General features: G+C 43.7%; 1 protein-coding gene across 2 annotated transcripts; it reads right to left on the bottom strand.

Annotated features, from left to right (window-relative positions):
- Positions 1 to 309: 309 nt before the first annotated feature.
- Positions 310 to 10,786, bottom strand: Nolc1 (nucleolar and coiled-body phosphoprotein 1). Of its 2 annotated transcripts, none has more exons than XM_026407894.2 (13): positions 10,579 to 10,786; positions 7,209 to 7,264; positions 6,949 to 7,097; positions 6,722 to 6,855; positions 5,955 to 6,120; positions 5,378 to 5,508; positions 5,110 to 5,245; positions 4,727 to 4,855; positions 4,296 to 4,406; positions 3,571 to 4,206; positions 2,686 to 2,792; positions 2,464 to 2,556; positions 310 to 2,297 (listed from the first exon to the last, which is right to left on the bottom strand). In XM_026407894.2, the coding sequence occupies exons 1-13, from the start codon at positions 10,696 to 10,698 to the stop codon at positions 2,139 to 2,141; spliced, it is 2,127 nt and encodes a 708-aa protein (XP_026263679.2). In that variant the 5' UTR covers positions 10,699 to 10,786; the 3' UTR covers positions 310 to 2,138. The 2 variants fall into 2 exon arrangements, with proteins under 2 accessions (XP_026263679.2, XP_026263680.2); XM_026407895.2 differs by having other exon boundaries at positions 314 to 2,297; positions 6,949 to 7,094; positions 10,579 to 10,785.
- Positions 10,787 to 14,183: the final 3,397 nt, after the last annotated feature.

Genomic DNA, 14,183 nt, shown 5'->3' with positions numbered 1-14,183 from the left:
GCCTTTTTTTTATATTTTGAGACAGAGTCTCCCTGAGTTGCTTAGGCTGGCTTTGATCTTGCAATCCTCCTGCCTCAGTCTCCAGAGACACTGCGATTACAGGCTTGCACCACATGTGCCACCTCATGCAGCCCTATAGTTTGAAGATACCTTTAAAAATGTAAAAACCTAGGTAATACAAAAACATTCTTAACTCCTACTTAAAATTTTTAACAATCAGCCATGGACTAAATTTGGCTACAGGCCATTTCCCCAACCCCTAGTTTAGCAGAAATAAAGCCTTGAAAAGGCACTAGGAGACCAGGTGTGACCAAGAATCAGGACCCTGGCTCTATTTTGCACCAAAGTTGTTCTGATTTGAACAGGATGGGTTCAGATTCAATAATAGGACTCCCAAGGCACATTATAAACCAGTTTATTATTTTGTGGTAAGATGTAGAACTTTTGCCATGCAGACTGAAATATGTATGTCAGCATGAACAGTGCATTTCTTCTTAGAGCAGTTATACTGAAAACCAGATTTTATCAGGTTATTTAGTGAGTATGGAATTCAAACAATAGACCTAAATGCATCAATGAAAGCTTGGGGAACATGTTCTCGAGAAAGAAACTGCCCAGCCTCCAGAAAGCTCAATGATTCTTTCCTCCCCCATGCTCTAACTCAGCATTGGTCACCTCAGTCTTACAATCAGTTTTCTCAGATAGTAATCATGTCTCTGCTCACTAGTTATTTTTTATGGTGGTAGGGATTGAACCTAGGACCTCGCACATGCTAAGCAACTGCTAAATATACCACTGAGGTATACCTCCAGCTCTTCTCACCGTTTTTTGTTGTTGTTTTTTTTAATGTAAGCAGCAAAGAGGTGTTTATTGCAAGCTAGCTCGGTCCTCCGCGAGCACACATAGCAACTGGTGATGCTGAGAGGCCCCGATTTGCTCACGGTTTTTTATTAACTTCAGTGTTAAGTTTCTGAACTGAACAAATCAGTTGCTCCTATGTACCAACATGAAGACACAATATTCTATTAGGATTTCCCAATCCCACTCTACTTAATTTTATCAGATCATCTGTTTTGCAACAGTTCTTTTCCACCTATGTGAGAACATATAAAGGTTACCTGTACTGAGGACTGAGGTTTTTAATCAGTTTTTTTTTTCAACATTCTTGATCAGTAATTCTCCACCATGTAGGAATTAATTAAATCAATTAAATTAATTAAATCAATTCTGGGTCACCACTGCTACCAAGGCAGAAATACCAAGTAAAATGTGCTTTTCACATAAAATTCATGTGATTTTTTTTTCAACAATGTAAAAACAGGAGAAGATGTAGTCCTCCACTTTGTATAACATTAGTAAGGGTCAAGTTGTTGAAAAATACCGTTCAACCATACAAAAGTTTGCTTTCAAACAAAAAACAAATGTATTGCAAACGACAAAATCACAGAAAACATAATATTTAAATTGATCCATGGCATTCACACCACACTAAAATTCTGCCTGTAACAGAACAGTGAATTTTATCCCAAAATATTGGGTAGGTTCATGCTGGCTGAAAGCTTCAGTCCCAGACACATGAATGAGAATGAACTAGAATGCATGCTCAACAGACTATACATACACATTAACCATTCTTTAAATTCCCCTTACTAGGGCTCTGAGGAAAGTAGGGGTGAATGTGGTCATATACACTCACATGGGCAGAAGTCTTCAATTATAAAAATTCATGTGACCTTTTACCATGTCTTGAGCAATAATTAAGATTTTATCTGTGGGAAATCACCTCTGAAAATCACAACAAAAATCAATAAGAAATGATTTAATATAAAATGTACAAATTTCTTAGTATGAGGACTTCCACAGAACAGGAAGACTGGAACAACTAAAATGATTTTCTTAAAAAAACAACATTCTTCTTACGTTGTCCCTGATACTCAACACTCAAAAACAAATCTGTACAAAACTAGGAACAAAGAAAAGGACCAGAGAGGACGTTAATGTTGCAAAGTCTTAGGACCTACTCTAACCTTCTGTCCTCACCAAGACCCTCCACTAACAGTGCTGAGGGTTTCCAGGTCCACTTGAGAAGATTAGTGGCTTCCCATCATCATCCTTGTTTTACCTAAGGTGACCCCAGGTCACTCACTGTCAAACTTGACAGAATTGACCTGGACAGAAATAGAACCTCCCCGGTAGCTGCCCCGTTTCTTCTTGGTTTTCTCATGCCGGAAGGATTTGCCTTTGGTGAACTTCAAAACCTGATTGGCTCGCTCCCCCCAGTCTCCAGCTGCGCCTCGCTGGTAAGGAGAAAGAGGCAATTAACACACACAGGACAATGCCAGGGCCCCCGTGTCTTCTCGAAATTTCTACTCCCTACCCAAGACAAACTGAACCTGGAGGGCTTCAAATGCTTCCTTGAGACTCCCCCACTTCCCAAGAATGGTAAACACCATCCCCTCTCACCTTGGCATCAAAGGAGTTATCTGCCACTCGTGAATCCACCTCAATTTCTTCCTCTCTGACCCGTCGGAATGGGGAAGATGATCTTTTTTCTCCCTAAAGAATTATGTAGGAAATTAAAGATGTGGTCATTTAGCGGCTGAATGGTGCCAGGGCAAACTGTAAAGATGATAGCATATTTTCCTTTTAAAGACTGGCTCCCAAGAAGAAAACAAGACAACTTACTTTCTTCCTTTTCGGAAATGTATTAGGAGTTTGAAGCTTAATCTTCTTGGCTTCAGGAGTTGCTGTCTCCTTGGTTGCCCCATTCTGCTTCCGTTTCTTTCCTGAACCTACAAAAGAAAAAGCCAGACTCAATAGTAGTTTCCCATTCCTCCTCAGAAATTATGCTGGGCCCAGGTCCTAACCCAACCAGGAAAGCAATAGAAACAGTAAGAAAACATATAATTCGTTGGCCCTGTTTCACTTTAGCCAAAAGCAATGAAAAAACAGAGATTTCTTACTATTTTTTTCTTTCCTTTTTTTTTGGTACCGGGGATTGAACTTGAGCACTGAGCCACATCCCCAGCCCTTTTTCTATTTTTTAACTAAGAGACAGGGTTTCACTGAGTTGCTTAGTACTTCGCTTTTGCTGAGGCTGGCTTTGAGAGTCCACAACAAAAAACTGTTAGGCCTTCTCTCACTGACCAACATCCAAAAGTATTATCCTGTCAGACATGGGGAACAAAACTGAGGACAGGGGGCTGGGGATGTGGCTCAAGCGGTAGCGCGCTCGCCTGGCATGCGTGCGGCCCAGGTTCGATCCTCAGCACCACATACAAACAAAGATGTTGTGTCCGCTGATAACTGAAAAATAAATATTAAAATTCTCTCTCTCGGGCTGGGAATGTGGCTCAGGCGGTAGCGCGCTTGTCTGGCATGCGTGTGACCAGGGTTCGATCCTCAGCACCACATACCAACAAAGATGTTGTGTCCGCCGAGAACTAAGAAATAAATATTAAAAATTCTCTCTCTCTCCTCTCTCTTTAAAAAAAAAAAAAAATTCTCTCTCTTAAAAAAGAAAAAAAAATTAAAAAAAAAAAACTGAGGACAGGTTCTCTGGATACAGACCTGGCTTGGAAACTGCCACTGTTGCCTTTTTCTTCTCTTCCTCCTCTTCTTCCTCACTGTCTTTGCCTAATTTTCCATTCTGGGCAGTCAATGCTGAGGTGCCATTGGCCTTGAGGGATTGTTGTTTTGGAGTGCCCTTGCTCTTGGGTTTTTCTTCCTCTTCCTCACTGGAGTCATCAGAGGAAGAGCTACTGCTGCTCTCAGCCTTGACTTTCTTTTCAGAGGCTGTCTTAGAAGGCGTTATAGCTCCTGCTGCCTTCTGGGGCTTCTTCTTAACTGGGGATTTAGATGTCTTCTCTTCCTCCTCACTGCTGGAACTGTCTGAATCAGAGCTGTCCCCACCACTCTGAGGAGCCTGTTTAGCAAGGAGAGATGGTGCTGTTTTGGCAGTCACCTTCGACTTAGGGGTGACCACAGTCTTCTTTGTATTCTCCTCCTCACTGGAACTGCTCTCCTCCTCACTGGAGCTACTATCCGCCTTTCTGGTCAGAGGCTTCTGGCCACTGCCTGCAGGTTGCTTAGTATTTGTAGCTGGCTTAGCCACAGGTGGCTTGGGAGTGGCAGCTGGCTTACTTTTGGAATTCTTGATGGTACTAGCTGGCTGGGCAGGAGCTTCATTCTCAGAGCTGTCAGTGTCTAGACAGAGGAAAACAGAATGAACAGTTCCCCAAATCGAATTCAGGGAGCCCTATAGCAGCTGCATTGAGGGCCTCTGTATGCCTTACCTGAGCTATCTGAAGAGCTTCCTCCTGCCTTTTTTGCAGGATTTGGTTTTGTGGTTGCTTTGGAGATGACTGCCTTAGCTGGGGGTTTCTTCTCTTCTTCAGAACTTGAATCTAGGAAGAAATAACTGGCATTATGCTGGGTCCAGAATCCCAACCCAACCAGGAGAGAACTTGGGGGCACTTGACCAGTGAGCCACATCCCCAGCCCTTTTTTGTTTTTGTTTTTTTTAAGAGACAGGGTCTCACTGAGTTGCTCAGTGCTTCACTTTTGCTGAAACTGTCTGAGGATGGCTTTGAACTCCCAATCCTCCTGCCTCAGACCCCTGAGCTATTAGTATTACAGTCATGTGCCATCACACCCAACTTTATTTTCCTAATTCTTATAACCTCCCCAGACCCATTTTTAGGGGGAAGCAGCATCTCTGACTCACCAGATTCATCACTACTGTCTTCACTGCTTTCCACAGGCTGTACCTTCTCCACAGCTTTCTTGGGTGGCTGGGTTCCCAGGGATTTCTTCAGTGGTGGAGCAGAAGGTGGGGGGACTGAACTGTAGGGACCTGTTTAAAAAATTATATATACAAGGGCTGACTCAGGCATAACACTTGCCTAGCATGCACAAGGACCTTGGCTCAATCCCAAGTCTAGGTTATACACAGCACTGTGACATCCTCCTTACTTTCTTAGATTCCTAGTTCTGGGAGAAGCTAGCTGTCATGTCATGAAGGCACTCAAGTAGCTCTAAGGAAAGGTCCATGTGGTGACTGCAACCAAGCACTGGCCAGTCATAAAGCTTGTTCCCAAGTCCAATCACCTGGTTTTTTCTTAATGGGTTTTTTCTCCTCTTCTTCCTCCTCACTGGAGGAATCTTCACTGCTAGAGCTCTTCTGTGCAGGGGTGACAGCTGTTTTCACTGGGACTTTGGCTACAACTTGCTTTTTAAGTACAGTCTGTATCGAGAGAAAAATTGATAACCAGAGGAAAATACTGAGCCAAACAATTCTGCTTGAGAATGAAGACTTTCCCATCCCCCTGGCCACTTCTTCCCTGAGAAAAGTTAGAGCCCAGAAAAGGTATATCACCTTCTTGGTGATGGCTGTTGCCTTCTCCTCCTCTGAGTCATCACTGCTACTGCTGCTGCTGCTGCTGCTGCTGCTACTGCTGCTGGCTGCTTTGCCATTGGTTACTTTAGGATCTACTCGAGTTGGTGTGCCTGAGAAGAATCATTTAAATAAGTCCTCTGAAGTCTTTCATCTCAGCCTCTATTCAGACAAGCTCTTATAAATATAACCTAACCTTTATCACAAAGAAAACTATAGAAGTCTTCTTTAAAAAACAAACAAAAAACCCCACACTGTTCATGATCACCTCCTCTAGTTCAATAACCAATACCATTTCAATCTGGTGTCTAATGAGCAATTTTAATACCAGTCCCCAGGGCACTCTGATCCCTGGCCTTTTTTTTTTTTTTTTTTGGGGGGGGGGTACTGGGGTGTTTAACCACTGGGCCACATCCCTAGCCCTTTTTATTTTGAGACAGGGTCTCAACAAGTTGCTTAGGGTCTCGGTAAGTTGAAGAAGCTCGTTTTGAACTCACGATCCTCCTGCCTCAACCTCCCAAACCACCCACACCCAATATCTTGGGAACAAAAACAGTACCTGGTTTGGGTGGGGCTTTCGCCTGAGTTTTCACTGCCACAGGTGTTGTCTTTGTCTTCTGGTTCTTTGGTGCCTCATCCTCTGAGCTTGAGTCAGAATCAGACTCAGAGCTCTTGGCTTTCTTAGGAGCAGCTTTGGCTGCCTTGACTTGGGGTTTAACTCCCTTCTGTTAGAAAACACAGGAGAGGAATCAGTAAGAGTTTCTGGGTGCCTTAAGGGCATCCAAGTTTCCTTTTTTTTTTAATTTACTTATTTATTTTTTTCAAGGGCTGAGGCGTGAACTCAGGGCCTTGTATATACTAGGCAAGCACTCTGCCACTGAACTAAATCCTCAACCCCTCCTTTTATTGTTTAGGGGGTCTTATGGAACACTACAGATGAGAGAAGTCCAAGCAGGGCAGAATATGGCAAGAATAAAACACTCAGTAAAAGACACAAAAAGTTTGGTCACTGATATACTGGCCTTGTCTATGCTATATCCCGCTAACAACTTCTAACAAAATACATTGTTATTCCTGGAAACCTAAACAGTGTCCCAGAAGAACCCAAACCACTCAAGCAGATTTGAATTCCCTTAGATTCAAAGCCCAACTTCAACTTCACATTCTTTCCAGACTTTCAAATTTCCATGAAAAATCCCTGTTCTTCCCCATAATAACCTACTAAACAGTCATTATCATCCCAGTTGGTCACAAGTAACAGGTCAATTTTAGGTTCCTTCCTTTTCAAACCCTTAAGCAATTGCCTTTTTGCACAAAGCTGCAAACCTGGGGAGCCTTTTTCTTTTTGTCTTCCTCTTCCTCATCATCATCACTGGATTCTTCACTACTGCTACTCTCTGAAGCTTTGGCCACAGCCTTTCCAGGACGCTGAGGCAGACTGGCCAGCTTGCCAGGTACAGCTGAATGAAAGTACAGGTCCCAGTAAGAATCAACATGTGGTTCAGACAAGAAGCAAACTATCTTCCTGGAGCCACCACGCTCAACCCCCTTACCAGCCCTCTTAGCTGGAGGCCCTTGAACTTTCTTCTCTTCCTCCTCACTACTGTCCTCACTGCTGTCACTTGATGAGCTCTTCTTCTTAGCCTTCTTCGTCACTGGTCCATTTGTCTGTAACTTCCGCTTTGGGGCCTTGGTTGACCTGCTAAGGAAGATTAGACTAACTTCTGAGGGATTTGGGACCTTCTCAACCAAGGAACACAGCCCAGCCCACCTGGGGGAAGAAGAGAGCCCAGCTAGAACAGGGAAGGCTTACTTCAGCCAGAAGCTATAGATGTCCAAGAGGGAAGAGGCATTGGCATCTTGCTGTGTCTGTAGAGAAGAAAGAGCTGGGTAAGAAAACATTATCCTAGTTACTCGAAGAGAAGTCAGATTTCGAGTTACGCTTTCATTAAATGTGACTTGTTATGTATCTATTCACTCTGAAATGTTAAATTTTCTTTTTTTTCCTTTTTTTTAAAGAGAGAGAGAGAGAGAGAGAGAGAGAGAGAGAGAATTTTAATATTTATTTTTCAGTTATCAGCGGACACAACATCTTTGTTTGTATGTGGTGCTGAGGATCGAACCCGGGCCACACGCATGCCAGGCGAGCGCGCTACCGCTTGAGCCACATTCCCAGCCCCTGAAATGTTAAATTTTCACAAAACGTTTCCCACTTTCACAAATTAGGAGAAAAATATCCCTGAAGTTTGTAGCACCACCTACTCCCTGCCTGCCAATCCATAGTTATGTCTTTTTTTTTTTTTTGGTATTGGGGATTGAATCCAGGGGTGCTTTACACTGAGTCACATCTCCTTCTAAGTTGCTGAGGCTGGCCTCAAACTTGCAATCCTCTCAGCCTCCAAAGTTGATGGGATTAAAGGAGTGCGCCACCATGCCTGGCACTATCAAAGTCTTTCCAAATGTTCATTCCTTTTACTCTAGTGTTGCATTTAAATCTAAGAATTTAATCTTACACTGAAACAGGGGCACAAACACTAATACAAGGTGGTATCTGGTACAATGTGGATTACTCATACTAAACCACTAGAAATAAGCCTCCCAGAGAAGAGTGGTGTGATATATTCAGTAAAGAACTGAATTCAGCTGGGCGAGGTGGCAGGCGCCTGTAATCCCATCAACTTGGGGAGGCTGAGGCAGGAGGATCAAGTGAGTTCAAAGCCAGCCTCAGCAACGGTGATGCTCTAAGCAACTAAAATACAGAATAAGGCTGAGGATGTGGCTCAGTGGTCAAACGCCCTTGAATTCAACCCCCCCTCCCAAAAAGAACTGCATTTAAAGGTGGGCATGGTATTAGGTACCTATAATTCAAGCTACTCAGGAGGCCAAGACAGCAGAATCACTAGAGGTCAGCCTAGGCAAATTAGTGAGATTTTGTCCCAAAATAAAATTTAAAGTCTGAGGATGTAGCTTAGAGGTTGAGTGCTTACACAGCATATGGGAGGCCCTGGATTCCATCCCCAATACTGCTAAAACAAATAATTTTATTCAGTTATTAATTAAACTGATAGCTGCAAAAATGGCAAGGTTTTACAGTATGCAAATAAGTAAATCTCATAGGCTATGGGTATAATTCAATAGTAGATAGACTGTGTAAAGGCCTCAGTTCAATACCCAGCATCAAAAGAAAAAAAAAAGTACAGGCTTAGTGACAGCCAGGTAGAGATGAACTCACCTTTGTAGTTATTACTATATTACTCTCAGCAAATTAATCTCTCGGACTCTTTTCTTCTGCATAAAAAGGAGATAGTACTACACATCTTATTAAACTGTTGGGAGACTATGCAATAATACATAGAAAGGGCTTAGCATCCAGAAACAGTATCTGGATTTTTTCTTTCTTTTTTTGTACAGGGATGGAACTCTGGGGCACTCAAACATTCAGCCACATCCCCAGCCCTTTTTTGTATTTTATTTAGAGACAGGGTCTCGCTGAGTTACTTAGCACCTGGCCTTGCTGAGGCTGGCTTTGAATTTTTTTTTAAGGGTTTTAATAAAGCAATGGAATTTCTGAGATGGAGTTTAGGTTTTCCTCAATTGCCAGGGTTAAGGCAATATTGTATTTTTTTTTTTTTAAGAGAGAGTGTGAGAGAGAGAGAGGGAGAGAGAGATAATTTTTCCATATTTATTTTCTAGTTTTCGGCGGACACAACATCTCTGTATGTGGTGCTGAGGATGGAACCTGGGTCGCAACCACGACAGGCGAGCGCACTACGGCTTGAGCCACATCCCCAGCCCTGAATTTTTTTTTTTAATATTTATTTTTTAGGTGTAGATGGACACAAAACAATGCCTTCATTTTCTATGGAACCCGAGCCCCAGGAGTGCTCTACGGCTGAGCCACAATACCAGCCCTGGATTTAAACTCTTGATCCTCCTATCCTAGCCTCCTATGCTGCTGGGATTACAGGCATGTGCCACCATGCCCAGTGAGAAACAGCATCTGGCTTTTAGTAAGTCCTTCATAAAGTTAGTGACAAAAACTAACTCCAGCTGGCGCAAGGCTGGGCAGGAGGATTTCAGGTCCAAAGTCAGCCTCAGCAACAGAGAGGCTCTAAGCAACTCAGTGAGACCCTGTCTTTAAAATAAAATACAAAATAGGGCTGGGGATGTGGTTGAGTGCCCCTCAGTTCAATCCCTGGGTAACCCCTCCCCCAACAAAAGGAATACTAACTCCAAAATGCCCAATTCCATGCACACTCCCTAACAGTCAAACAGTTCCAATATGAAAGCAGTTAGATTACACAGAATGGATTCCAGATTAAGGTAGTTCTTTATACACTAATTTGATCCTCTACTTTTGCAGCCTGATTCTGTTTCAAAAGGATAAGTTTACTTTTAGTTATCCTATCATTCCCAGGAATGCTCCTCAAGGTGTTCCTCATGCAAGCATAACTCATTTTTTTTGAGATGCAGATTACAAGTCTTTCATGATCATCTTGTTCTCACAGGTGTTTGGAGCACCATAAATTGCCCTAACGAGGATAACAGTTGTCACTCACTCCCTACTTTCTGTGCACAAGAACTGGGGCTGTTACTTTGTATATTTATCTTACTGAAACTTGCAAAAATCCTAAAAAGTGGATGACATTTCTGTAGGGAAAAAAAAAAAAAAAAAACAGACTAAGAAAGGTTAAGCGAGTGGCCAGGATTATAGATCTAAAAAGTGACAGTTCTGGTCCTAAACCTAGATTGTAACGAAAATTCTGGCCTTCATTTTTGAAGCAATTTCATTTTACTCCCAAGTCTCAGCTAAGTGCCATCGAGGGTAAGGTCAAACCACATTTTGTTAGGCGAACACAAAGTCCCCCACAAAGTCCATGCCCGCTGTGGGACGCATCTCTAGCTCCTCTCCGCACTCTGCCAGCCATGTGACCTAGGCCACGCGTGACCCACGCTGCCGCCGCCGCCTGAATCACCAGGAAAAAGCAATGGGACTCTGCGCTATCTAGTTAGAAGGCGCCGATGCCCCCGGCTTTCTCCCATCACTCTGGATAGGTCGACACAAGTCTCGTAGACAACTGGTCTGGGGAACCCAACCGACCTCCCCGAAAACCTAAACCATGTCAGGGCCTGAAGCCTTGGGGTCATCCCACCCCAGAACGTGCCCCAAGCAAAGAACTTACAGCGCCTGTCGCTTTGGCGAACTTATTTGCCACCTCCGAGAGTTGGTTATCACGCAGAAAGCCTAGCACTAGGGGATACAGGTCGCTGGGAATCACGCGGCGCATGCTGGAGTCCGCCATTCTCCCGGCAAAGCGCGTCACTACCGTTGCCGACGCAGCACGCCTCAGGAACTCAGGAACTCTACGGGGGAAGAGGGGCGGACTGAAGAGTCCAGTAACCTCCCTGTTACGCGCGGGCGTCTGCGGAAGAGGTGGGGCTCTACAGGGTAGTCCCACCTTCACCCCGGAAGTAGAGTCAAGGCGAAAGCTATTTCGGGTCCCATGTCTGCCGCCATGTTGGTAAGGGCGGAGCCCAACTGTAGCGTCTTCATGCAGGCGGAGCTCTGACGTCACTGGTCTTGCTCCTGGCCGTGGCGGGAAAACTCCGGACTTCCCGCGCGTTCTTTGCTGAAAGTACTTTTTGTAGTTTCTTTTTTCGGTACTGGGGAATGAGTCGTTGAGCTGCATCTCCAGCCCTTTTTTAGTTTCGCTAAATTACCCAGGCCGGTCTTGAACTTGCGATCCTCCGACTTCAACCCGAGTTGCTGGGATTACAGCCTAGGGCCTTTACGCCCGGCTGGCAACAATGGTTTCTCACGCCCCAGCTGCGATTCGGATTTAAGTAATCCTTGGCCTCTCTTGTGGTCACAATGTCTCCTAACAGCTTCCATTCCCGCTCCAACCCAGGAAATCCTGTCTGACACACCACCCCCGCTTCCAGACTCCTGCCTATGTTACAGAGGAGCATCGAGTTATCCAAAAGTTTTATTCCCAAAGCTGCTCCTCCCTCAGTCATTATTTGCCTATAAAACAACCCTATCCCCCTTCATTTATTCATCCTTAATTCAGTTCAAAGAAGGTAGAGGGGTCATGCAGCAAACTTGAATATCACAATAATCCAATTCAACTCCCTTGTGTATCAGAGTTCACACTGACCTTTCCCTTTAGGTGCTAACAGTGTCCATCAGCCATTTTTCAGGTCACATTAGCAAGCAGTCAACTACCTATTCAATCTTACCCACTTTCCCATTAATATTCCCCAGGAAGGATAAGGAACCATTTCTTCGTGGGACACCCTTCTTTGCCTTTCTCCAAACAGGAACTCCCCTCTACTGGAAAGAATCCCTACATCTCCTGCATCCCTCTGAGAAAATTTTTAACCACATGTATTCTTTAAAACATTCAAGCATTCATGAATGATGATACATGCCTGTAATCCCTGTCACTCAGGAGGCTGAGGAGGACTGCATGTTTAAGGACAGCCTCAAAAACTGATGAAGTCCCCAGGAACTGAGGCCCTCTCAACATTTAAAAAAGGACAGGGTGGGGGGGTCGGATGTGGCTCAAGTGGTAGCAAGCTCACCTGGTATGCAAGGATCGCTGGGTTTGATCCTCAGCACCACACAAAAAATAAAATAAAGATGTTGTGTCCACCGAAAACTAAAAAATAAATATTAAAAAATTCTCTCTTAAAAAAAAAAAAAAGGACTAGGGGTGGGAGGTTGGGGCTGTAGCTCAGTGTTAAGAGTGCTTGCCTAGTATTCGTGAGGCACTGGGTTCAATCCTCAGAACCACATAAAAATAAATAAAATAAAGGCATTCTGTCCATCTACAATTACATTAAAAAAAAACGGACTGGGGGCATATCTGGTGATAAAAGCATTCCTGGGTTCCATCCTAGTACCAAAAATAAAAATTTTAAAAAAGTTAAAAAATTCACTCAGCACTTTAATAATCTTACATAATTTCCCTAAAGGCCTGATTGAACCCAGGGGCATTTAACCACTGAGTCACATCGCCAGCTTTGTTTTGAGATAGGGTCTCACTAAGTAGCTTAGGGCCTAAATTGCCGAGGTTGGCTTTGAATTTGTGATCCTTCTGCCTGTCTGGGTTTACAGGCCTATGCATCAAACCTGGCCTGAAGACCATCTTATTAGTGTTGATGATCAAAATAATATACTCCCTTGAATCCAGAGTTAACACTGTTTTAACTATTTAAAGAGTGATTCTGGCTGGGCACAGTAGTGCATGCCTGCAATTCCAGCTACTAAAGAGGCTGAGGCAGGAGGATGACAAGTTCTGGGCCAACCTGGGAAACTTAATACCTTGTCCCTTTTATGGTTGTTGCTTAGTACCGGGGTTTGAACCCAGAGGCACTTCTTCCTCCCCAGACTTTTTCTTTTTTTTTTTTTTTTTTGTGGTGCTGGGGTTCGAACCCAGGGTCTTGTACATGCTAGGCAAGCACTCTACCAACTGAGCTATATCCCCAGCCCCCCCCAGACTTTTTCTTATTTCTTATTTTGAGACAGGATCCTGCTAAATTGCTTAAAGCCTTGCTCAATCATGCCCAGCTGAGACCTTGTCTCAAAAAATAAAGACCTGGGTATATAGCTCAGTGAACATATTTGCCTAATAAGAACAAGTTTCTGGATCTGTACCAGATCCCCAGTACCTCAAGAAATAACAACATGCCAGGCATGGTGGCATACACTTGTGACCCCAGTGGCTCTGGAGGCTGAAACAAGGAAGATCTGAGTTCACAGCTAGCCTCAGCAAGGGCAAGGTACTAAGCAATTCAGCAAGACTCTCTCTCTAAATAAAAATAATAGGGCTGGGCATGTGGCTCAGTGATTGAGTGCCCAAGTTCAATCCTCAGCACCCCCCCAAAATAAATAAATAATACATTCAAGTATCTGCAATGTGCCCAGCATTGTGCTCAAGCTTTATTGTGAACTTGGCTGAAAAGAATGAAATGTTCACACAAGCCCATTTAGAAACTCTTTATTTGCAACGTGTGTGAACTTTCTTCTAAATCCTTTCTATCAAGATTCCTTTGTGGCCTGGCAAGGAGACACATGTCTGTAATCCCAGCAGCTTGGGAGGCTGAGGCAGAAGGATTACAAATTCAAAGCCAGCCTTAACAATTTAGCAAAATGCTAAAAAAAAAAAAAAACGGGGGGGGGGTGGGTACTGCTGGGGATTTGGCTCAATGGTTAAGTGCCTCTGGGTTCAATCCCTGTTTAAAAAAAAAATCCCTTCATGGACTACCATAATCATACCTGCTTTGAATACACAATCTTTTTTTTGCAGGGGGGGGGGTGTTACTAGGGATTGAACTCAGGGCACTCTGCCACTGAACTACAGCCCCAGCCCTTTTATTTTTTGAGAGGGTTCTGTTAAATTGCCCAAGTTGGCCAGGCACTTGTAATCCTTCTGCCTCAGCCTCCTGTAACTGTGATTATTGGTGTGTGCCCAGAAAACTGACTGAAATGCAGAATCTCAAGAAACCAGAATCTGCATTCTAAAAAGATTACCATGTGATTCAAATGTCCTTTCAAATTTTAAGAAGCACTGTCCTGACTTATTAGACAATACACCCCAGGAGCTACTTTCAAATCCAGTGGGATTTTGCACCTCACCAGAAAGAAGTCCTAGGAATTCAATGGAGGTAAGCAGATCCCTGATTGTGTTCACAGGAAAAGTGAATACCATGTGGCACTAGCACCATAGAAAGAAGTACAATAACGCTTGGGAGTTCTCTCTAGTTCGTATTTATTAGTCTGCAT

The sequence above is a fragment of the Urocitellus parryii genome, chromosome 5 (assembly GCF_045843805.1).
Source record: "Urocitellus parryii isolate mUroPar1 chromosome 5, mUroPar1.hap1, whole genome shotgun sequence".
Classification (NCBI taxonomy): domain Eukaryota; kingdom Metazoa; phylum Chordata; class Mammalia; order Rodentia; family Sciuridae; genus Urocitellus; species Urocitellus parryii.
The sequence above is the reverse complement of the archived record's forward strand: the minus strand, read 5'-3'. Positions and strand labels throughout refer to the sequence as shown.